The sequence below is a fragment of the Cebus imitator genome, unplaced genomic scaffold (assembly GCF_001604975.1).
Source record: "Cebus imitator isolate Cc_AM_T3 unplaced genomic scaffold, Cebus_imitator-1.0 Scaffold149, whole genome shotgun sequence".
NCBI classification, from domain to species: Eukaryota; Metazoa; Chordata; class Mammalia; order Primates; family Cebidae; genus Cebus; species Cebus imitator.
This window is the reverse complement of record NW_016107464.1, coordinates 3,987,551-4,013,679: the sequence shown is the minus strand read 5'-3', so window position 1 is coordinate 4,013,679 and position 26,129 is coordinate 3,987,551. Positions and strand designations below refer to the sequence as shown.

At 42.0% G+C, this 26,129-nt stretch overlaps 1 protein-coding gene across 7 annotated transcripts in view; it reads right to left on the bottom strand.

Moving 5' to 3' along the window:
* FRMPD1 (FERM and PDZ domain containing 1) overlaps positions 1 to 26,129 on the bottom strand; it is a 152,725-nt gene that overhangs the window by 55,181 nt on the left and 71,415 nt on the right. For 4 of the 7 annotated variants that reach the window (XM_037743703.1, XM_037743701.1, XM_037743700.1 and 1 more), the window contains exon 2: positions 1,747 to 1,851. In XM_037743703.1, coding sequence (XP_037599631.1) covers positions 1,747 to 1,847 — 101 coding nt within the window. In that variant the 5' untranslated portion in view covers positions 1,848 to 1,851. Of the gene's footprint in view, positions 1 to 1,746; positions 1,852 to 6,250; positions 6,294 to 26,129 lie in introns of those variants that run through there. The other 3 variants (XM_037743702.1, XM_037743707.1, XM_037743705.1) reach the window with 2 other exon arrangements.

Here is a 26,129-nt window from a genome sequence, read left to right as displayed (position 1 = left end):
TCAGTGAATTGTGCACTTTAAATGGGCAAATTGTATGGTCATACATCTCAAAAAAGATGTGGGAAAAAAACTTACCAAAGGTCAGCATTACCTTTCTTTTACAGTCGTGAGAAAGCAGGACGTTAAGAGGGTTCCAAGTCAAATATCTAGGCAACGTCAAGTTAAACAGATCTCTTTTTCTGCGGGACTTCTTGGAGCCTTTAATCTGTATTATGTGCATAATGTGTATAATAAATCACCAAGTAGGGGAGGCAGAAGTAGGATATAGGACGCATCATTTCCCAAACATATATGGCCACAGAATCTCTTTTAATGGAGCAGCATCACACAGGACTAGGTTCTGCAGACCCCACCGTGGGAAACAACATGCTTAGCAGTTCTGCCATTCATTCATTAAGCACTTCCAGACCAGCTACAACACTCCTGCAAGACAATCACTTTTGGGCCAGAGAGAAGGCCAATACTTTCCCTGACCTCACAGAAGGCAGGCCTAGAAGAAAGAAAATGAATGGGCTCGAATAAGTTGAATGCACCAGGGGTAGCACAATGCCAATGCTACAAATAAAATACTATGAGGTCCCACAGGAGAAATTCATCCTGATTCTAGACTGAGGAACACTTCATGGAAGACCCAGCCCTTCAGCCAGGCCTTAAGCTGCGGGGGATTCTGGCCACATGGAGATGGGAGGAAGGGATCTGGCACAGGAGCCCAGGTCCAAGGGGTGAAGGAGAAGACAGGGTGCTTGTAATAGAACAATGAGTAGTTCCCTTTAACTGAAGCACACTGTGAAGGAAGCACAGTAGTAAGACACATAGCTGGAAAGGATTGCGGCTTGAAATGTCAGACCAAAAATGTTTAAACTTCCTCCTATAATAAATGGGGACCCATCTAAGCTTTCTGAGCATGAAGTAAAAGTGGTCCTAAACAAGTCACTCTTTGAGCCGTAGGTGTTTCATCTGTGAAATGGGGCTAATTCTACCAGCCCCATCTTATCTGACCTCAGTGTGTGAGGATCAGAGAACTTGGCCACAGAGCAGTGGAGCCTGAGCAAAGTTTATGACTCAGCAGCAAGACAGCTGTTTCCAGTTCCTTAGGAGGAATGTGTATCCCAGAAACACCTGACACGTAATATTTCATCTCTGTGGCAGGGCCAGATGGGAAATCTGAGCAAAAATGAATGCTTCGAAACAGACCATATTTTAAACTTCTCCTGTAGCTGTGAAATCAGATCTGTATTTTATTTCATTTTCTTTGGTTTAGAATGAATTAGGGACTGCAAGGAAGGAACAGCTGCTGGAAATGAAGACACTGGAAGAATATAAACAGCAGATTGCCTGAGTTTCATGTCAAGTACTAAGACAAGGGGTGTGTGTGTGTGACACAGAGAGAGAGAGTAAAAGAGTGTATATATGAATGTGTGCTCCAGAGTGTATATGCATGTGTGTGTGAGTATGTATGAGTGTATTTCTGTGTGTATAAGTCTGTGTGTGAGTGTGTTTGTAAATGTGTGTGTGAGTTGGGGTAAGTGTGTTTGTGTGTGTGTGTAGGTACATGTTGGGAGTAAGGTATAGGGAAAAGCACTCCAGCAAAATTGCTGACCTGTTTATACTGCTCCCACCATATGGTTTAAGAACAAAGCAAGCCGAAGATAATGATCCCAAGGTGCTGCCAGGACGGGCACAAGCGCCTCCCCTGGGACACCAAACCTTTACAGATGGAAATCTCTGCAAACCCAGGAGCCTTACCGGCCTGAGCTGTCCCGGGAGCGCCGAAGCCATCTTGCCACCATTTGTTCTATTCTATGTGCTTTCCGTGTCTGGAATAAACTGGTCTCCAGCTCTTCCATCTACCTAAAAGGAAGGAGAGTGTTCTTAAGATGCTAACCAAAATATTATCAAGAGGATTTTCACAAATCAGTATGATGCTTTCCGTATTTGCCCATTGTAAGACATGCTGATCGAATAACTCCCTTTTGTCTAAAATCAACATAAACAGGTGTTCAGTGTCCACAGAGTGAACATCTTTAGCAACGCTCAACCTTGCAGCAAACAGATTGGGTTTGTATCTTACACAGTTAAACGTAAAGATGAGAGTAAAATTGATAACGTTTCTCAAACTTTGTGACTGTGACACACAGGAAGAGACTCATTACCATGTGACACTGTCCTTACCTCTCCCAGCTGTGTGTGTAACTCTGGACAACGTGGTTCAGTTTCGCCTGCCTCAGGACCTGCATGGACATGGAAATGTTCTTCATCATATTGTGTTGAGTCTTCTGAGCGCTGCTGCTTTTGTTCTATCTTTTATATTTAATTTTTGAATAAGTATTTCACTTATATAATTCAACACCAGCTTATAAAAAAGATATACAGTTACTATATTATGTGCTTAAAAATTTAAGAGGGTAGATCTCAAGTTAAGTGTTCTTTATCACAAAGAAAAATATGTAGACAGTGAAAAGTCTGTCTTATAACCTTCCTTGTTCCCACTCACCCAGCTCCCATCCCCACAGGTAATCACTGCTCTTTTTCTTCATTTGTCCTTCCAGAGTTTCTTTTTTTTTTCTTTTGGAGAATGGAACCTTGCTTTGTTGCCCAGGCTGGAGTGCAGTAGCACGATCTCAGCTCACCGCCACCTCCACCTCCCGGGTTCAAGTGATTCTCCTCTTCAGCCTCTCCAGTAGCTGGGATTACAGGCACATGCCTCTGTACCTGGCTAATTTTTGTATTTTTAGTAGAGATAGGGTTTCACCATGTTGGCCAGGCTGGTCTTGAACTCCTGACCTCAAGTGATCTGCCCAGTTTCACCTCCCAAAGTGCAGGGATTACAGACATGAGCCACTACACCCAGCCTTATTCTTTTAAAAAAATTATCTTGGAACATTTTTAGATGTATAAAAACATTGCAAAGATAATACAGGGTTCCCATATCCCTTCATTCAGCTTTTCCTATTATTAACATCTTACATAATTATTGTACCTTTGTAAAAATCAAGACATTAACATTGGTACAATATTATTAACTGAACTATAGACAATGTTCCAATTTTGCCAGTTTTTCACTAATGTGCTTTTTCTGTACCATGATCCAATCTAGGATACCATGTGGCATTTAGCCAGCTTTGTTAATATTCTCCCAATGCCATTTCAACCGCTCTAGAGCAGCAGTCCCCAACATTTTTGGCACTAGGGATCAGTTTTGCAGAAGACAATTTTTACACAGACGGTGGGGGGCTAGGATGAAACTGGCATCATCCCAAATCATCAGGCATCAGATTCTCAGAAGGAGCATGCAACCTAGATCCCTCCCTTGTGCAGTTCACAGTAGGGTTCATGCTCCTATGAGAATCGAATGGGCTGCTGATTTGACAGGAGGCAGAGCTCAGGCAGTAATGCTCACTTCTGCTGTGGGTTCCAGTTACCAACAGGCTGTGGATCAGTACTGGCCCATGGCTGGGAAATTGGAGACCCCTGCTCTAGAGCATAAAAAAAGGAAAGATTCCTAAATCTTTTTAAGAAGCCAATAAAACACTGATACCAATTCTGACAAAGACAATATAATAAGATACAAACACAATCTCCCTTATGAAAATAAAAGTAAATATACTACATAAAATATTAGCACAGAGAATCTAGGAGCAATCAACAGAGGAATCATGGGATCTATACAGGGATACAAGGAAAGAAGACTAACCAGGTTGTAAAAATGAAAACATCCTAAGTGATCACTTTGAAAACCCAGAGACACACTTTTCAGGCAAATGGAAGCCAAATACAAATTAATGAGTAAAAAGGCTAACAGGAACATAGGCTGTAATCAAAAATAAATTCCATTTAGATCAATGGATATTCAGTCTAGCTTTACTCTACAATGGGGACATGAGACCTGAATACTGTCTTCCATTCTAGGCATCTCATTTTTAAAAAAGTATAAAAAGAATAACAGAAAGTAGATTTCTGATTAAATAGGGTGAACTGAGACAAGGTCTTAACCTCTTCTTCCTAAATCCTATAAATCACAATAAAGGAATAAAAAACATATAAACCAATAGGATAATGAATACAGAAGAGAAGACAACAGTAGATGACAGATGTCAATAATATTTGGAAGAAAGTGTTTGGAAGAGAGTCAACTGAGTTTTCAGAACAAAGGAAACAGAAATCTAAGTGCCTTCAGAGGGGAATTCTGATGAAAAATTAGCTGATGGTTAGGTGTGGTAGCTCAGGCCTATAATCTCAGCACTTTGGGAGGCTGAGGTGGGCAGATTGCTTGAGTCCAGGAGTTTAAGACCAGCCTGGGTGACGTAACAAAACCCTACCTCTACAAAAAATACAAAAATTAGCCTGGTATGCTGCCACATGCCTGTAGTCCCAGCTAATTGGGAGGCTGAGGTAGGAGGATTGTTTGAGTCTGGGAGGTAGAGGTAGCAGTAAGCTGAGATCACACTGCTGCACTCCAGCCTGGGCAACAGGGTGAGACTCTATCTCAAGAAATGGAATGGAATGGAATGGAAAGTTGGGGAGAGAGCGAAGGGAAGGAGAAGGGGGAGGGAGGAGGGGGAATGGAGGAGGGGGATGGGGAGGGGGAGAGGGAGAAGGGGAGAGGGAGGGGTAAGGAAAGAAGAGCTGATTTGCCCAGTGGCTCAGGAATTAGAGGGAGCAAGTATAAGAGAAAGCGGGGATAAGCAGAAGGCTGAAAATATGGAATACCCACCTAGACAACTATCTCTTTCCCATCCTCCTGAAGACAAGAGGCTTATTTTCTGGAGAAAATGAACAAGATAAGCTTGGGGAGACTAGGCACAATAGACAGTGCAGGAATGAAAATAGAAGGAGTAAGTAAAACTCTAACTAAATGACAAGACCACTAGCCCCTTCCTTTGCCCAGTTCTCTGAATACTGTCAGCAAGTACTTTATCTTCCGCTACGGTTTGAAGATTTGAATGTGTCCTTGAAGTTCATGTGTCGAACAGCATTGAGAAGTGGAACCTATAAGGGGTGACTAGATCATGAAGGCTGTGCCCTCATGAGTGGATTAGTGCCATTACTGTGGGAGTGAGTTCCTGATAACTTTGATCCCTTTCCACACTCTCTTGTGCACTCTTTTGCCCTTCCACCTACTTCCATGGGATGATACAGTAAGAAGACCCTTACCAGATGCCAGCATCTCAATATTGGACTTTCCAGCCTCGAGAACTGTGAGAAATACATTTCTTTTCTTTATAAATTACCCAATCTGTGATATTATTTTATAGCAACACAAAACAGACAAAGATATGTCCCAATCAAAAGATTAGGGGATCCTTCTCTGGAGGACTGAATAGCATCAGAGAAAATACCTTCAGATATTGACATTTTCAGGATGCCCCCCAAGGAAAAGTTAACTTGCTGTCAGATCACCTTGCATTAAAATGTATTAATCAATGAGCCAGACCCATCATACAAAGTTTCCAATTATTTGTTTTACTCCTTTACTCTTACTTATGAATATTTAAAGAAAGCATCCATTATAAAACAAATAGACCAAAACAAATAGAAAAATTCATAAGAACAGAGACAATGTAGAAACAGAAGAAAAAAATTTCAATCTACAACTTAAATCTTCAAAAAGATAAAGTATTATGTTCATGAAACAAGAAGAGGATTTTTTTTTAAAAAAGGAACTATCAGAAAGTAAGAATGAACACTTGGAAATTAAAAATAAGACAGCTAGAATTAAAAATTCAATTATTAACAGAAACAGAAAAATACAGTCAATGAAAGACTATATAGGAAGAGTAACTAAAACCAAAGACAGAGAAAACATAAAACACTATAAATGTGTAGTATCCATCCAGGAAGTGTAATATTCATCTAATACAAGTTCCAGAAGTAGAAAATACAGGAAATGGAGGTAAGAAAATTGCCAAAAAATTCAATAAAAATTTCCTGAAGAACTTAAATTTTCAGATTAAGAATATGTACTAATTGTCCATCCTAGTGAATGAAAAAAGACCCACATCAAGTAACAACATTGTAAAATTTCAGAAAATATCTTCTAACTTTCAGAGAGAGAGAAAAAAGATGACATACAAACAAGTGAAATTAAAAATGGCATTAAACTTCTCAGTAATAACAATGGAAGCTGGGAGCCATTCAAGTTCTCAAATTTTTAAAGGAAAACCATTCTCAATCAAGAATTCTGTACCCTGTCAAACTACCAATCAAGTACAAAAGAAATTTTCAGATGTTCAGTTCTCTAAAAATTTACCTTTTCATATATCCTTTTCAAGATGCTGATAGAGGATGTGCTCCTGCAAAACAAGGAAGTAAAGAAAAAAAGAAATGAGACCCAGGATATTAGGGATGGAACATAGATAAGAGGATAAAGAAACATCCTAGATGACTGTGAAGGGATGCATTAAGGTAATACCTGTATAAAAGACCTAGAGAACAACTGTTGCGATGCTTGAAGACAGAGGTCTTAGGAAAAAGAAATAGAAATGGGTAAGTTTTTTGACATGTTTGATGTAGAAAATTTCACTGAGAGGCTGTTGGAGGGTGTGGGAGAATTAGCAATAAGTACACGAAAAACAAAACAGATCAAAAACAGAGGGAATTATAAAATCCAAGGAAAATAAAAATTTGTATAAGAAAATAAAATTATAGGGGCCGGGCGCAGTGGCTCACGCCTGTAATCCCAGCACTTTGGGAGGCCGAGGCGGGTGGATCACAAGGTCAAGAGATCAAGACCATCCTGGTCAACATGGTGAAACCCCGTCTCTACTAAAAATACAAAAAATCAGCTGGGCATGGTGGCACGTGCCTGTAATCCCAGCTACTCAGGAGGCTGAGGCAGGAGAATTGCCTGAACCCAGGAGGCGGAGGTTGCGGTGAGCCGAGATCGCGCCATTGCACTCCAGCCTGGGCAACAAGAGCGAAACTCCGTCTCAAAAAAAAAAAAAAAAAAAAGAAAAGAAAATTATAGTTCACTACTTGGCTCAGCAATGAACAATATTTACATTATCATGATAATGTAAACATTGAAAAATGGTTTCTCAAGAACAGTGATATAAGGATATTGGAACAATATGGTGAAGGGAAGCAAATGTAGTAGCCTAAGAACTAAATCCTCATTTATCATAATAATTAGATAAAGTTCAAAATTAATAAATTAGAAAATAGGAATGCATTTTTCTAGTCTTAGAAATATGCAGGAAAATACCCGAGGAAATGGCTAGAAGAGTTGAAAGAGTTTCTAAGAAAAGAAATTAAAGGGTGAGGAGGTGTGGGACAGGAATAAGCCCTTAATACTATTGTATTAAATGATTTTTAATGATTTTTACCTTAGTTTTAAAAATTGAAGAATATATGCTTCTAGTAACATACACAGAAAAATATAATGAAATAAAACACTTATAATCCTACCTCCCAATTAGCAGGTTAATTTTTCATTGTTTTCATGCTTACACATCTATATGTTTCTTTTTTTTTTTTTTTTTTGAGACGGAGTTTCACTCATGTTACCCAGGCTGGAGTGCAATGGCGCGATCTCGGCTCACCGCAACCTCCGCCTCCTGGGTTCAGGCAATTCTCCTGCCTCAGCCTCCTGAGTAGCTGGGACTACACGCACGCGCCGCCATGCCCAGCTAATTTTTTGTAGTTTTAGTAGAGACGGGGTTTCACCATGTTGACCAGGATGGTCTCGATCTCTTGACCTTGTGATCCACCCGCCTCGGCCTCCCAAAGTGCTGGGATTACAGGCTTGAGCCACCACGCCCGGCCTATATGTTTCTTAATTAAAATGAGATATCATACCTTCCCACCTATGATTTCATAACATCATTCCATGTTAATATTTAAGCATTTACACCATCATTTAAAATTGTTATATATTATTTTCTCTAATCATATCATAATTTATTTAATAAATCTATCATTGGACATTTGTGTTGTTTCCAGTTTTTTACTATTATGAAAGCTTTACAATAAAAAATCTTTATTCATGGCAAATGGCTACTTCCCAGGTATTTTGGGGGGTATAAATTCCTAGACGTGAAATTACTGGACATAAACATATGTTCACTTTTAAGAATTTGGACGTATATTGTCAAACTGCCTCCAAGAAGTTACCAATTTGCACTCCCGCCAGGACAGAGCTTTTGAATAGTATTACTTAAAAAAATTGGCCATGGCGGGGCACGGTGACTCACGCCTGTAATCCCAGCACTTTGGGAGGCCAAGGCAGGTGGATCGCGAGGTCAGGAGTTTGAGACCAGCCTGGTCAAGATGCTGAAACCCCGTCTCTACTAAAAATACAAAAATTAGCTGGGCGTGGTGGCATATGCCTATAATTCCAGCTACTCAGGGGGCTGAGACAGAAGAATTGCTTGAACCTGGGAGGTGGAGGTTGCAGTGAGCTGAGATCGTGCCACCATACTACAGCCTGGGTAACTGAATAAGATTCTGTCTCAAAAAAAGAAAAAAAAAAAATTGCCAGTAGGATAAAAATTATTGACTTAAAGGTTTATATTTTGAAAAACACAGAAGACAAAAGTAAATTATCTTCCACATTCTTATAAAAACTAGACATTATTGGCTGGGGGCAGTGGCTCACACCTGTAATTCCAGGGCTTTGGGAAGCTAAGGCAGGTGAATCACCTGAGGTCAGGACTTTGAGACCAGACTGACCAACATGGCGAAACCCTGTCTCTATTAAAAATACAAAAATTAGTTGGGCGTGGTGGCGCGTGCCTGTAATCCCAGCTACTCAGGAGGCTGAGGCAGGAGAATCGCTTGAATCTAGTGGATGTTGCAGTAAGCTGACATTGCGCCATTGCACTCCAGCCTGGGTGACAAGAACAAAATTCTGTCTCAAAACAAACAAACAAAAAAACCTAGACATTATCATTTAAAAAAATATTTGCTCATGGGATGGAAAGTAGCATTCAATTATTGGTTTAAATATATATTTATATATAATTAAATATACATTTATAAACAGAAAATGTATATACTTATATATGTTTCCTTATATAGGTATATACTTATATATGTTTTTATATAAATATATACAAAAATATATTTATTGTATATATAGGAAAATATTTTAAAAATTAAATATCATATATAAATCCAGCACATTGAAAATTATACAAAATAATCATACTACTTCAAGTACCCAACCCATTCCCCTAGAGGTTAACATAGTTAACAATTTGGTATGCATTCATACTAACTGTCCTGAATTAGTAGAGACCTACCTATATCATGTATATTAACACATATTTTCTACAAAAATAGGATGCTATACTCAGTAGTCTGTACTTTGTATTTTTTAACCTGCAAATATATCCTGTACGTCTTTCCAGATCAGAACTCATTACAGCTCTGATTGGAAGTTATTTGATTACTAACACAGCTCAATATTTTTCATGTGCTCTTGGCCACTTATATTTATTTCTTATTACTTTACTGTTTCTGATTTTTTTCTTATTTTTCTGCTGGAATGTTTGCCTTCTTGTCACCAATTTGTAAAAGCTCTTTTATAATAAGGATTATTTAATGTTCCTTTGCCAAGGATACAAAATCACATCATATTTCTTTGAGAAATATGATTACCATGGAGGATCAAGAACGTAGGTTATAGTGTCCTGACAATTCAGAGACTAAACACAGAAGACAGAAGAATAAACATCTAGCAAAACCCATGGGATATTGTTTTCAAAAATCAACTGCCGCAGTCAGGCCCTCTCTAAGATCAAGTCCATTGGAAATTCTAGGATATTGATATTAACTTGGTCTGTCTTATGTCTGAGCATCAGACTTTCCTATGGGGTCTAGGAAAGGAGATTTAAAAGCAAGTCATATAAAAACACATTGAAAATCAAAGAATGTTTATTAAATAAAAACTTGGGGTTGGCCCACACGATCATGGTTCACAAAGAGCCCAAGGGCCACCATTTGGAAGACACATATTCCACAGGATTCTGGGATTTAGAGACAGGATTAATGGGGAAATGCCACGGAGAGAGGGACTCTAGCTCAGACTAAGGCAAGAAATTCGTGTTCTTTGTGATCCAAGCATGGAATGAGTTTCCTCAAGAATTGTTAAGATCTTGGATACTGAAGGTATTCCAGGAGAGACTGCATAAACTGCATGGATATCACAGAAGGGACATAACAATGGCACACAGGGACATATCCATGGAATACATGGAGCAAATGATGTCTACAGTTCTGTCCATTCATGCAATTTGAGGTCTCCACTAGATCTAGGAGTCAGGCAAGATGGTATCTGTTGCAGTCTGTCTTGAAATTCAAAGCCCCACATGACCCAGAGTAGTTGGAAATCCTGAAGTAAGCACAGCACTGGAAGATGCACAATGTCTGACCTCTACATTTTGATAGTTTCCACATGACTGCAGAGTTGTCAGGGATCTCCAACATATCCATAGAACTGAAGACTATCAAGCCTTTCCATTTCTTTTGAAAAGTCTTCAAACTACAGTGGTTACTTTTTAAGAAACTGCTGCCAAATACAATTGAGCTAATTGGTTTCTATAAACAGACATGGTTCTAATCAAGAGAATTAATTTGTGTTATATATCTGGACTGTGGGTAGGCATGTACTTTCATCCAGGGATCCCAAAGACTAAACAAATGGCTACATCAACCAAGCCATTAAAAGTGCTCCCTGACTCAGCAAGGTCTGAGCAGGAGAGTTTAAAGTCGAGAGAATGATCTGCTAATGGTTTTAATGTTCGCCTCCAGACTGCTGGGCTAATGGAAGGAAATAAATGTCCATATAATCCAAAACGTTTGAATCTTCTCTACAGTCCCACTGCCAAGAAGTCATCTGGACTCTTATGTTCTGTCATTCCCTGTTGGACCCATCTTATTGTCACAAAGTTTCTTTGCATAAAACTGAATTCCACCCGTCTGCAGCTTCAGTCCTCCACACCAGTACTGCCCTCTGGCCATTCCTACCACCAGCACCCAGAATAAATCAGCTCCCTTTCTGGATTTAAACATAGAAATCTTTCAGTCTTTCAGTCTTCTTTGTCCCAAATTAAACATCCTCAGTTCCTTCAACAGTTCCTTGTAATACAAGATCTTTTTAGAGCATACATCAACTTGGAAAAAATCCCTTAAAAGAAATGAACCCTCAGATTAAACACAATTCTGGTTACCTGGAACAATGTGAATATAAAAAGGCAAATTCTCTCAAAATATTTTGTAAATAGAGAAGAAGACTAAATATGTCAAGGTGATAGCTATTTTAAAGGCAAACAGACAATTAAGGTTATAAACCCTTCAAAAGGGATGCAAAAGGTGATAATAAAAGACTTCAGGAAACTAGCACATGCTATTGAGAAGCGAAAACATCAGTGGAGGCAGCAAAGGATAAAAGAGAAACTGAAGAGCCAAAAAGCACTTGCACTAAATTAAAATTGTAAATAAAACTAGATGGCACTTCAAGAAAAACTGTTAGACATAGAATCAAATTGAGGATTTCAACTTACAAATAATAGAGCTAGCAGAGAAAATGGAAAAGGAATGTACAAAATTGTAATCAGAGAAATAATGAAAGGCAAATTTATTAAGCTAAAAAATATGTTTCAAAAATAAAGAACACAAAATACAACTCTCAAATATGCCTCCAGGAAGGCTCTTCACATATCAACCCAATCTTAAACTGCAAAGATTAAAGCATCATCTGTAAAACCTGTTTTAAAAAAGGAACAGAGAGTGATCATTTGAAAAAGAAAAATTGGCCGGGTGTGGTGGCTTATGCCTGTAATACCAGCACTTTGGGAGGCCAAGGCAGGTGGATCACAAGGTCATGAGTTTGAGACTAGCCTGACCAACATGGTGAAACCCCATCTCTACTAAAATTACAAAAATTAGTCAGGTGTGGTGGTGCATGTCTGTAATCCCAGCTATTCAGGAGGCTGAGGCAGGAGAATCACTTGAACCCGGGAGGCAGAGGTTTTGGTGAGCCAAGATCATGTCATTGCACTCCAGTCTGGGCAACAAGAGCGAAACTCCGTCACAAAAAAAGAAAAGAAAAGAAAGATTAGGTTCGTATATTTTGTAGCACATTGTTTGGGTATTGATTCAAGTTCATTATTCTTTTTCTCTGGGAGATGGACAAGCTTTACAAGTGATACTTGAGACACTGTTCTTGAAAGATATCTTGGCTTGGCGTGGTAGCTGGAATTTAAGCACTTTGGGAGACTGAGTGGGGAGGATTGCTTAAGCCCAGGAGTTTGAGACCAGCCTGGGCAACATAGTAAGATCCTATCTCTAGAAAAGATTTCGAAATAGCTGGGCATGGTGGTGCACACCTGTGATCCCAGCTACTCAGGAGGCTGAGGTAGGAAGATCACCTGAGCCCAGGAAGTTGAGGCTGCAGTGAGCCATGATCGTGCCACTGCACTCCAGCCTGGATGGCAGGGTAAAACCCTATCTAAAAAAAAAAAAAAAAAAAGGGGGGGGAATCATGCTTCTTTCCCTGTTTCATGCCCCACGTTGATTCAGTCACCAAATTCTGTTGACCTTAGTCCCAAGTGTCTTAATCTCTCACCTCCTCTCCTTCCTGAGTTCAAACTTTCATTGTGTCTGAAGTACTACAATAGCCCTCAGCCAGACTCCTTGCTCTTCATCAATCTGTCCTCCATGTGGCTGCCAGAGTGATATAACACGTAATTCTAATCACATCACTTTTATTTTCAAAATCTTCCAGTGGTTCCCCTTCATCTTTAGGATAAAGTCTGAGCTCAACAATTATAGTAATGTCAATAACACAATTATGCTAACAACATTATCACTTACTATGTGCCAGGCCCTGGGCTAAGCAATGTACACAGGTTATCTTATTTAATACTTATAATAATTCTCACTTATAAAAAAAGGAAACTGAGGCATGAAGAAGTTAAGTAATCTGGCTAACAGCACACAGCAAGGAAGTGGCAGAACTGGAATTCAAAATCAGATTAGCTTGCTTGTCTCTGAAGCTGGACTCAGCCATTCCATCCCACTGCCTCCCTGCTGGCCTTGGGATGGCAGTCAAAGCCTTCTGTGATCTGGCCCTGCCTACCTGCCAACGTCATCTCCCTCACACCACACTCCGCAGAACTGCTTTACCTGTTGTTCCCCCAAAGGGCCTTGGTTTCTCATGCCCTTGTGCCTCTGCAGATACTGGTCCTTTGCCTAGTCCATACCCCCTGCCTGCACATCCATCAAATTCCTACTCGCACTTCAGTGAACAGGCACAGTAGTGCACTGGATTAGCACAGAACACTCCCCTCTCCAGATTGTTTTCTCATCTGTGAAAACAATGATAATGATCCCTGCTCAGCTATGCATCAGGGTTGGTGTAAGGCTTACATGTCATTATATTGTGACAATGCTTTGAAAACTATAAAGTTCTATGCAAATGTGCCCAAGAAACATCTCTGTTTCTGAAGCAGTGTGAGCTCAGTTGTGTGACCAAATTTGCATGTGGCAAAAGTTTGAAGCAGAAGTCGATTTCTGCCACAAAAAGGAATGAGGGACTGATGCATGGGACAGCATGGATGAAACTTCAAAGCATTATGCTAAGTGAAAGAAGCCAGACACAAAAGCCTACATAATTTCATATAAATGTCTGATTCCATTTATATGAAATGTCCAGAACAGGCAAATGTATAGAGACAGATAGAAAATTGATTAGCGGTTGTGAGGGCAGTGGGGAAGGGAAATGGAAACTGACTGCTAATGGATAAAAGATGTCTTTTTAAGGTGATAAAAATGTCCTAAAATTAGACAGTGGTGATAGCTGCACAATTTTGTGAATATTCTAAAAACCACTAATGGTATATTTAAAGGGCCAATTTTATGGTATGTGAATTGTATCTTAACTTTAAAAAGAAAAACAAAAGTTTATTTCTGTCCAGTTTCACCCTTCCATCCTCCTTTCCTTGCCGGTAAGTAATAACCCCAACTCTGTAAGAAATCTGCTTTTCTCACCTTTCCCCCATTTTTTCTTAGTAAAACCCTATAAGCCTTAGAAGCATATGGAAGGCTGGTTAAAGCATAAATGTCTGAGCCACAAAGTTTCTGGTTCAGGAGGTCTAGGGTGGGGCCCAAGAATTTGGATTTTTAGCCTCCCTCTAGATAAAACCTAGGGAATGCTGAAAGGAGCACTGAAATAGACATCAGGAGACCTGGTTTCCTTCCTGGCTTTGCCATTAATTAAGTCTAGAATTGCACAAGTTGCCAAGGCTCTGGTTATCCCTTTATCTTAACATTGCACTAAATTGTATTAGCTTGTCACTTAAGTCTTCCAGGGATCCCCATCCCTAAAATCCAACACCTTCCTGGATGTACAACTCTTGTCTCCCACCATTGTTCCCAAAAGACTGCTCTCCTGACCAGTTTGGGAAAGGAGGGAAACCAACAGTTTCATCTGTCGATTTCATTCACTTCTCATGACAACCCCACGTAGTGGGAATCCAAAACTCCATTTGAAGGACAAGAAACTAAGGCCTGGAGAGGTTAAAAAACTTCCTCAAAGTGGCCAAGGGGAACCCAAGGTCCATCCTTCTCCTGTTTCGTAATTATCTGTTCATGAGCGAAACTCCGTCTCAAAAAAAAAAAAAAAAAAATCCCTAGGTAGCCTTTCTTGTGTCTTTGTTCCAATCTTTCCCACTTTCTGGGACTTATTAAAATCCTAAGTAACCATCAACACTTAGCTGAAGCCCCACCACACCTAGGACAGGTTCCTGGCCACCCACCTACCATGTTCCACCAGATTCCCCAATCACAGAGCTGCTGTGTAGTGTCCTGCTCTTCCATACAGCCTCTGACCATCTCCCTTACACTTTGTCTTGTGTTTTCTAACATCACATGGATTCAGATCTTGTTTTCTGCCCCTCAGATTGTGAACTCCTTGAGGAGAGGAGAAAAGTCCCGTTTCTTTACAATCCCTGCAGAGCCTAGCAGAATGCCTTCAGCTCAGTCGAGATCTGTTGAATAAATAATGGCAGGTTACAGATGTCTGAAATGCTATGCTAAGATGAGAACCCCAGAACAATAAGCAGCTGTAACTATTGAACCTTCTAAGCCCAAAGGAAAAGCTATTGGCAGATATTTTAGGGAAGTTCACATTACATTTCTAATGTCAATCATTTGATGTTGCCTTCGTTCATTACCGTGATCATATCTTAGTGAGAGATAATGGGCTCACACGACTGCATGAATTTCTTAAAAAGAATTCAGATTGCAATGATGCTTCATCAGAAAAACGACATTCTTAGAAAGGAAGGAAGGGGGGCTTATCTATTAGACCACATGATTATTCCTCAAAGTGCAATTGCAGCCAGGACCCCAGGAAGGAGTTTCAAACCTCTCTTCCCTACTCAGGGATCTCAGTCAAGTCTTTCACAGTAACACAGGCCCTGACATTTTAACCTCACAAGAAATTACACCCATGGCCATAAAAAGTAGAGGTAAAGCCAATTGCATACTTTCTTTCTTTCTTTCTTTTTTTTTTTTTTGAGACAGATTCTGGGTTTGTCACCCAGGCTGGAGTATGGTGACCCAATCTTGGCTCACTGCAACCTCTGCCTCCTGGGTTCAAGTGATTCTCTCACCTTAGCCTCCAGAGTAACTGGGATTACAGGTGCATGCCACCACGCCTAGCTAATTTTCTTGTATTTTTAATAGAGATGGGGGTCTTGTTATGTTGCCCCAGCTGGTCTCAAACTCCTGGCCTCCAGTGATCCACCTGCCTTGGCTTCCCAAAGTTCTGGGATTACAGGCATGAGCCACCATGCCCGGCCTGAATTGTTTATTTTCATTTCTTATTTTGGGATAGTACTGCATTTCATTCCTGCTCTGCCTCCATCTTCCCTTCCCTCCTTTAAGCCTCTCTCTACAACAGGAACTCCTCCCCTCTTTTTATTATAGAAAAGGGCTTTGAATACCTGAAAGGGGGTTTATCATGGACCAGAGAAAAAGCAATACTCACAACTGGTTCTCTAGGTTTACTAAGCCCTTCATTCACGTCCAGAAGCTCTAGTTGCCTGCATCTTCTGCCATCTCACCTTGCCTTGCACAACAGATGAAAAGGAAACACAGAAGGTAGGAAAGCACCCTGGACCCCCATCACCCCAGGGTGGCATTCCCCAAATGACAGTTGACCTCGAACTGCCCTCCTGACTTTTGCCATGTCAGCTAACTGCCAGATCACCACACCTGCAACACACACGGTCTGCATAAAACAAATTCTATGATACAGTGCTTCCCATTTTAGCTTCATCGTAGGCAACAGTATTCATTTCAACTGCAGGTTTGATCATTCTGGATGTGTTGTTTTCGTTCTGGTGTACATTAAAATAAATATACAACAATTTAAACAAAAAGCACTCATTCACATATCCACTAAAATAGACTTGAGTGTCATGTGGTACACAGACAAGCCTTTGGGAGCACTAGTTCAGGGCATCGTCATGGCCCTGAGATTTCCCATCTGCCTAACAGGATTAGACATCCCTTAGAAAGGGCTTAGCCTCTTATCTAGATCAGTACAGATGGCTTCTGCATGGCCCTTTGAGAGCTACAGGGTGGCAACAGGAACAGGCAGCTCTAACGGGGATCCAGGCTGTGCCTTTCTCTTGCTAGGAATCTGAGGGGATGGGGACCCAGGCCACTCCTAGTAGAAGACTGGAAGTTGGTCACACAAGTCATCGACTTTACCAGATGAACAGTAGCCCCAGAAAGGATGTGGGAAAGGGCTGAAACTAACACCAATGTCAGCACTAATGTGACCTGCAAGGCCTCACCTCACCATGTTTCTCTTACTGCTGACCCTCAAACAGCCTCAGGGATGGATGGCCAGTGACACTGCTGACTCAGCTGTGGCTGCTGAACCTCTGTCTCCACCCTGGTGCAGAGAAAGAGCACTGTGCAGGGAGACAGGGGACCAGCAATCGGGTTCCTGTTCTGCTACCAGCTGGACATGTGACCCAAGTCACATCCCTTTCCTCCGTGTCTGTTTTCCCACCTGTAAAGGTAAGAGTTACACATGGATAAAATTTGAAAATACTGTGCTCCATGAAAGGAGCCAGTCACAAAAGACTACATATTCTATGATCCCATTCATATGAAAGTCCAGTGGGGAACTCTGCAGAGACAGAAAAGTGATTAGCGGTCACTTAGGGTTGGGGAAATGGGGCACGGAGGGGTGATAGCAAAAGAAGGTTTCTTTTAGAGGTGATGAAAATGCTCTCAGGTTGACTATGCTGATGTTTGTACTATCTGTGAATATACCAAAACCTCTGAATTGTATGCTTTGGATGAGTAAATTGCATGGTATATGAATTATATCTCAATAAAGGTGTTTTACAAAAACAAATGCCATAAAAGGAGAAAAAGAAAGGTGATGGGGTTAGAAACATGCCCTTTCAAATCATAAGTTTCTGATTCTCTTTAAACAAACTACAGTTCCCCAAATGCTTCTGGCCACCAGCCTTCTCATCAGTTTTGGGCAGACTGATGCTCTCTCAAAAGATGTTTTTCACCCAACAAACATCTGGTCCTATGCCAATATCTGTGAGGAGCAGGAAGATGCATCAGCCACAGTGTCTGCCCGCCAGGAGCTCTAACACACGATAGATGGCAATGCCATGAGAGAGGGCTGCACAGAGAGGAGGGCTCAGAAGAAGGGGGATCACCTCCAGGTCAGGGGAGCACCGAGATTGGAGGCTTCTTCATACCAGAAGCACCTGTGCTAGGCCCTAAGCGGCTGATGAGGACCCTGGGGTCTGAGAAACCTACCTGGAAAATCTAAGGGCTCAGACCAAATGCAATCTATTGGGGCTTTTCTGGGCCCTGCCCTGATTCGGAAGGCTCATACAGACTATTCGGTTCCTGGAAAGTACTTTGATGGCAGAGGTACAGCTGACTCTGCAGTGACTCCAGGTCTCACGGATACCTTTACTTTCTTCATTCATTCTATAGATATTTATTCAGTATCCTCTATGTGCTTGGCACTGTTCTGGGTCTTGGGAGTCATTAGGAAGAAAAAAGACAAAAGACTACCCTCATGGAGCTTACATTCTAATATAGGTTCTCACTAGACAAGAAACAATGGACAAAAAAGGAAATTAATTAAGACTGTTAGAAAGTGGTAAGTACACCAGTGCAGTGGCTTGCATGTGTAATCCCAGCACTTTGGGAGGCCAAGGCGGGTGGATCACTTGAGGTCAGGAGTTCAAGACCAGCCTGGCCAACATGGTAAAACCCCGTCTCTACTAAAAATACAAAAATTAGCCAGGCATGGTGGCAGGCACCTGTAATCCCAGCTACTTGGGAAGCTGAGGAAGGAGAATTGCTTGAACCTGGGAGGTAGAGGTTGCAGTGAGCTGAGAGTGTACCACTGCACTCCAGCCTGGGCAACAGAGTGAGATACCATCTAAAAAAAAAAAAAAGAAAGTGGTAAGTACTAGAGGGGAAAAGAGATAGAATGAGCATCAATGCATTGAAGCTGGAGGTCAGGGCTAGGCGGAATTTTATTCATTCTGAGATCTCCCACACATATCTCCAGAGAGCTGTAGGTCTGCCCTTTCTTTGTCACAGTTCTTCCCCAGTGACCTTTCATGTCAACAGCACAGGCCTTGTCATGTCCTGTTCTAATCCTGACTCTCTCAGTCAAATCTCTAGCCAAGGGCTTAGCCATGACACACCTGGACAAATGTCACGATAGGTCCTGTTTCCATTTCTTCCTCTCTGAGTCAGTGCTACTATCCACAGATTCAAGAAACACTCAATGATTATCAACAGTATACCAACTACAGGGGCAGTGGGGGATACTGAGATAAGCAGGCACAATTCTCACCTCAAGGAGTCTGCAGTTTACCAGGGAAGTCAGACATATACACAACTAATCAGAATTCAAAGCAAAATAAAGGAAGTGATCTGCTAGCAACATGAGCAAAGGTTGCAAGGTTTTTGGACCACGGTCTATAGCTTTCAAAGCACTCTTATGGGCAGATGATCTTGTTTGGTGGTCACATCATGATACTCCTCGTTCCCTGCTTTCACAGTGCACTGCTGGGCTCACAGTTCTTCCCCAGCGACCTTACATGTCAACAGCACAGGCCTTGTCATGGCCTGCTTCCAACTCCGACTCTCACTAACCATGTGCTAACCTTGCAGCCTTGGACAAGTTACCGTAGCCTCCCTGAGCCTATACTGTCATCTATGAAATGGGGCTGACTTCACCGGCTTCTCAGTAAATTAGATAATATATATGAAGTTCTACCAGAATGCACGGCACAAAGAAAGTCCTCAAGGACAGCAGCTCTGATGTTATTCTTCATTTCAAAAGGTTATCCTCTTGAAACTTGGCTTTCATCTGTCTTTTTTGTCTTCCTAACTCAATTCCTAAACTGCATTTCTCTCCAATTGCCCTCAGTCCTAACCACTGGGTAATAAATTACTGAATGAATGAATGAATCAATCAACCAACTGAAAATTGGAACGAGGGAGAGAGAAAAGGCATGGACGACTCTCAGGCTTCTGGTTTGGGCAGCTGGGGAGGGTGGTCCCTTTCACCACGAAAGGAAACACTAGAAGAAGGACAGGATTGAAAAGTAAGATGAACAGTTTGGTTGGGAAATGCTGAATTTGCAGTACTGAAGGACAGTCATCATGTCCAGTAGATAGTTGAAGTTAAAAATAAAAATCTGACAGTCATCAGGTTGTAACTGTGGGGTTGAATAGTTATCCTAAGAGAAGCTGCATATCAAAACTAGGGCCAGACCAATGTGCATAAGGTCAATGCCCAGGGCCAGACCAATGTGCATAAGACCAATGCCCAGGCTCCACCCACCCACCCCAGATGCTGATTCAACTCAACTGGGATGGGCCTGGGCAGGGTTTCTTACAGGAGACCTTGGTAATTATAATGTGCAGCTAGAGTTGAGAACCTTTAGGGTAGGATGAGAAGAGCTGAGGAAGGAATGATGGCGGCACCATGATTTTACAGGCTGAAGAACCTAGGAAGCAATGAAAGGAAACTGAGAATGAATGGTTAAAGGGGCCTGAGAACAACCAAAGAATCCTGGGGAGAAAAAGGCTCAGAAGACTATGCAGACAGTTTGGTGGCTCCTTAATAAGTTACATGTAGAATAACGTTGACCTGGCAATTCCACTTTTTGGTACCTACCCAAAATAAATGAAAATAGATATTCAAACAAAAACTTGTACACTAATGATCATGGCAGCACTATTCACAATAGCCAAAAGATGGAAACAAACCAAACATCCATGAACAGACGAATGGACAAACTCCTTGTGATATATCCATGTTATAGAATATTATTCAGCCATAAAGTGGAATGAAATACTGATACATGCTATCACATGGACGAACCTGGAAAACATCTATGCTGAGTGACAGAAGCCAGACACAAAATGTCACATGTTGTATTATTCCATTTATATGAAATATCAAGAACAGACAAGTCTATATAAAGACAGAAAGCAGATTTGTGGTTGCCAGGGATTGGGGGAGAAGGAAATGGAGAGTGACTAATGAATGGATATGGGATTACTTTTTGGGGTGATGAAAAATTTCAGAACTAGGTACTGGTAACAGTTGTACAATGTTGTAAATGCACTTTATGCCACTGATCTATATGCTTTCACATGGTTTAAAAATGGTAAATTTAATGTTATATGACTTTTACCACAAAAAAGTATATAAGCAACCATGTCAAATACAGCCAAGACAGCCAAAAGATCCATCGGAAAAGGGTCCACAGACTTGGCAATTAGGACCTTCAGATAACCCATTCTCCTTGGCGCCTCCTGTTACTGTACAGCTGCACGAAGTATCTGGGAGCTGGGCTAGAAGCCTGTGAGGGTCTTTCCAGCTCAGAGGTTATAAAATCTGGTCGTCTTTAGTGTTTCTTTGCCATTCAATGTGAAGTTATTTTCCTCTCCATAGACTATTTGGTTATTACAAATGCCCTGAATCTGTTAAAATTATCTCGACAACCATCTGGGCATAATTCAACAAAATTGTGGAATGTAACTTCAAAGTCTAGATTTGTTTTTTTTTTTTTTACTATCAAATGATTCATCTGATGTCATTACACACCAACTAATTTTCAACAGCCTCTGGGCATGTTTGATACCACACACACCAAAACCAAAACCCACAGCAACTACAGTGCTTGGGAAATTCAGACTAAGGACTCCCAGAGTTCTGGCCCATAAGCAGCTGCCTGCCACCCTGGTGGGCTGAGATTTGACTCCACATTTCTGTGTCTGGGGAAGGAAGTCAGGATTACAAACGTATCACACTAATAAACAGTAACAACCACCACCACAGCACAAGCAAGCGAGAATGGCTTGCAGGGCTGGTGGGCCCAAGACATGCCTCTCAGAGCTCTTGCCCATGACTGTGACATCAAGACTCTGTCCTGGCTTTGAGGTCCCTTTTCTGAAAGTCCTCACCCTTTTTGTAGACTTGTTGCTGGCTATGGGCTTGCAGGCCCCTAGACTCTGCATTTTTCAGTTTCAGTCCCTGGACACCAGACTCCACTTTACAGGGTCTACAGCCATCTCAGGTCAAGGGATTTAGTCCAAAAGTCAGAGCAATTCGTTGCATTAGATCCTCTTTCCTCCGGGATCTGTGCTGGGTGTGGTAGAGGAGATTGAGATTAAGCAGACACAGCCCTTGCCCTTGGGGTGTTAATCGTGTTATAGAGAAGACAAGCCACATAGAAAACTCCTAACCAATATAAGGCAGAAAGTAGGGCCCATAAGAAAGGAATGTCTAAAATGTTGTAGGGAGTCTAGGAAGAGCTCCTGCCAACCGCAGGGCAGTGTATGTCTTGCTCAGCTCTGCATGGGGCTTAGGAAAGGCTGATTGCTGTCAGACGGCCAAGAATTCCAGGTGCCACCTGCCAATCAGGACCCTATGCAAGGGTTCAGGCCAACAGGCCACTCTGGCTGTCTTAATTAAGCCCTAATTAAGCATTCTGCCCGGAAACCTCTTCTCCCTCCTGTAGAGCTGCCCAGTTTACAGCAAATAATTCAGGGAACCGGGTCAGCTGTTAGGAGATGGCAGCCAGTAGGAGCGGCACTGGCAGCTGCGAATGAATGCCAACTTGATTCAGAGATCACTGAAAACCACAGGGCCCAGGAACTCAGAAATTCAACCCAAATTAAGCATTCTGCCCTCTGTCCCTAACCTCAGTAGAGAAAAGTGTCCAGTTTGGGTCATCCCATTTTAAAAGTACATAGAGATGATCAGGGCTGGGGCTTCTGCCTAAGGAAAACACTATGCAGCAAGATGCTCCTGGGGCACAAGCTCTAGGGATGAAAAACAGAACAACTGGCCACAGGAGCACGTTTAGGTAAGTTACAGCATGTCCTCTTCCTTGAATTTCCAAAAAACGAGAGCCAGAAACCATGTAATATTCCACAAAAAGTCTCTGATTTAATGTAGAGTATAAACCATAGGCCATAAAGCTGTATCTTTGCTCTGGGTACAACTGTAAAAGTGATGCTGGGCACAGGCAGGCAGGAACACAAAACAAGAAGTTTGATCTCATAGATGCTGGGTTTAGGCAGCCAATTCTTTTTGGTTTTATTTTAATTCCCATTGTTACTGTTTGTGCAGCAATAATATCTCTTTTTTTTAAAAAAATTATACTTTAAGTTCTGGGGTACATGTGTAGAATATGCAGGTTTGTGACATAGGTGTACACGTGCCATGGCGGTTTGCTGCACCCATCAGCCCATCATCTACATTAGGTATTTCTCCTAATGCTAAGTGATACCTCTTTTAAGGATCAGAGAGATGATCTGTGAAAAGTGAATCAAAGCTTTAAGAGTTGAAGCAAAGGTTCCCCAGGGAGTGGCAACAGGACAGGTGAACACACACCGGCCTGAACATCAGCAGGTGCACAGCTCGTTTGCCCTGGTGCTGCACGCTGTTTGGCTTTTCAGCAAGTCTCTTCTAATACCTCCATTTTCACCTCTAGATCTAGAAGGATTCTAAGGCCCCTACCCCAAGTTCATGATTCTGACTGGTGGAGAGGTCATATCAGAGGTCTTATCTATTCTCTCATGTGCAGATACTGACCAGCTCACACTGGGAAACCCCTTGGCACCTACATCATGAGCACCATTAAACACCCTACTCTCCCCACTTCCCAAGCGCAGAATCCAGGCATCCATCTGAGGGTCTTTGTACCCTCCCCGCATATCCAACCACTTTCCAACTCCTATAAGTGTGACCTCCTAAATATCTCTCAAGTTTCTACTTCTTTCCATCCCCACCACCATCACACACATTCAGACTGGCATGACTTTTTTTTAGACAGTCTCACTCTGTCACCCAGGCTGGAGTACAGTGGCATGATCTTGGCTCTCTGCAACCTTCACCTCCTAATTTCAACCGATTCTTGTGCGTCAGCCACCCAAGTAGCTGGATTACAGGCATGCACCACCTGTAAAAATACAGGTTCATTTTTGTATTTTTAATGGAGATGGAGTTTCACTAGGCTGGTCTCAAACTCCTGACTTAGGGTAAGCCACCTGCCTCAGCTTCCCAAAGTGCTGAGATTACTTACAGGTGTGAGTCTCCACTCCCCACCAAGATCTCTTTCTTATATGGATCATGGTAGCACCTGGTCTCCCTACCTTCAGTCTTGCTCTTCTTCCAATCTATTTCACAAACCACAGAGTAATCTTTCTCAAAGATGAAAATCTGACCTTGTCACTTTCCTGTATAAAACTCTATAATGTCACTGCATAACTTTTAGGATTTTTTTAGGGACCACGGTGTGAATTCTAGAGCCAGACCTCTTGGGCTCTGATATGGTTTGGTTTGGCTGTGTCCCCATTCAAATCTCAACTTGAATTGTATCTCCCAGAATTCCCACATGTTCTGGGGGGCATAAGGGGGAGGTAATTGAATCATAGGGGCCAGTCTTTTCTGTGCTATTCTGATGATAGTGAATAAGTCTCATGAGATCTGATTGGTTTATCAGGGATTTCTACTTTTGCTTCTTCCTCATTCACTCTTGCCACTGCCATGTAAGAAGTGCCTTTCACCTCCTGCCATGATTCTGAGGCCTCCCTAGCCATGTGGAACTGTAAGAGTAAACCTCTTTTTCTTCCCAATCTCAGGTATGTCTTTATCAGCAGCATGAAAACAGACTAATATAGTAAATTGGTACCAGTAGAGTAGGGTGTTGCTAAAAAGATACCCCAAAAAAATGGAAGTGACTTTGGAACAGAGTAACAGGCAGAAGTTGAAACCATTTGGAGGGCTCAGAAGAAGATAGGAAAATGTGCGAAAGTTTGGAACCTCCTAGAGACTTGTTGAATGGCTTTGACAAAAATGCTGATAGCGATATGAACAATAAGGTCCAGGCTGCGGCGGTCTCAGATGGAGATAAGGAACTTATTGGGAACTGCAACAAAGGCGACTCCTGTTGTGTTTTAGCAAAGAGACTAGTGGCATTTTGCCCCTACCTTAGAGAGTTGTGGAACTCTGCACTTGAGAGAGATGATTTAGGGTATCTGGCAGAAGAAATTTCTAAGCAACAAAGAATTCAAGAGGGGACTTGGGTGCTGTTAAAAGCATTCTGTTTTAAAAGGGAAACAGCATAAAAGTTCAGAAAATTTGCACCCTGACGATGCAACAGAAGAGAAAAACCCATTTTCTAGGAAGAAATTCAAGCCAGCTGTAGAAATTTGCATAAGTAGCAAGAAGCCTAATGTTAGTCCCCAAGACAATGGGGAAAATTTCTCCAGGCCATGTCAGACATCTTCACGGCAGCCCCTTCCATCACAGGCCCAGAGACCCAGGAGGAAAAAGTGGTGTTATGGGCCAGGCACAGGGTCCTCATGCTGTGTGCAGCCTAGGGACATGGTGCCTTGTGTCCCAGCTGCTCCAGCCATGGCTGAAAGGGACGAATGTACAGATTAGGCCATGGCTTCAGAGGGTCGAAGCCCCAAGCCTTGGTAGCTTCGATGAGGTGTTGAGCCTGCGGATACATAGAAGTCAACAACTGAGATTTCGGAACCTCCACCTCGATTTCAGAAGATGTATGGAAATGCCTGGATGTCCAGACAAGTTTGCTTCAGGGGCAGGGTCCTCATGGAAAACCTCTGCTAGGGCAGTGCAGAAGGGAAATGTGGGGTTGGAGCCCACACAGAGTCTCTACTGGGGCACTGCCTAGTGGAGCTGTGAGAAGAGGGCTACCATCCTCCAGACCCCAGAATGGTAGATCCACTAAGAGCTTGCACTGTGAGCCTGGAAAAGCCGCAGACACTCAATGCCAGCCCGTGAAAGCAGACAGGAGGGAGGCTGTATCCTGCAAAGCCATGGGGGTGGAGCTGCCCAAGACCATGGAAACACACCTCTTGCATCAGCATGATCTGGATGTGAGACCTGGAGTCAAAGGAGATCGTTTTGGAGCTTTAAGATTTGACTGCCCCACTGGATTTTGGACTTGCGTGGGCCCTGTAACTCCTTTGTTTTGGCCAATTTCTCCCATTTGGAATGGCTGTATTTACCCAATATGTATACTCCCATTGTATCTAGGAAGTAACTAGCGTGCTTTTGATCTTACAGGCTCATAGGCAGGAGGGACTTGGCTTGTCTCAGATGAGACTTTGGACTGTGGACTTTTGGGTTAATGTTGAAATGAGTTAAGACTTTGGGAAACTGTTGGGAAGGTATGATTGGTTTTTAAATGTGAGGATATGAGACTTGGAGGAGACAGGGTGAAATAATATGGTTTGGCTGTGTCCCCACCCAAATTTCAACTTAAATTTTATCTCCCAGTATTCCCATGTGTTCTGGGAGGGACCTAGAGGGAGGTAATTGAATCATAGGGGGCTGGTCTTTCCCATGCTATTCTCGTGATAGTGAGTAAGTCTCATGAGATCTGATGGGTTTATCGCAGGCTTCCACTTTTGCTTCCTCCTCATTTTCTTGCCACCACCATGTGAGAAGTGCTTCATGCCTCCCGCCATGATTCTGAGGCTTCTCCAGCCATTGGAACTGTAAGTCCAATTAAACCTCTTTTTCTTCCCAGTCTCAGGTATGTCTTTACCAGCAGGGTAAAAGCAGA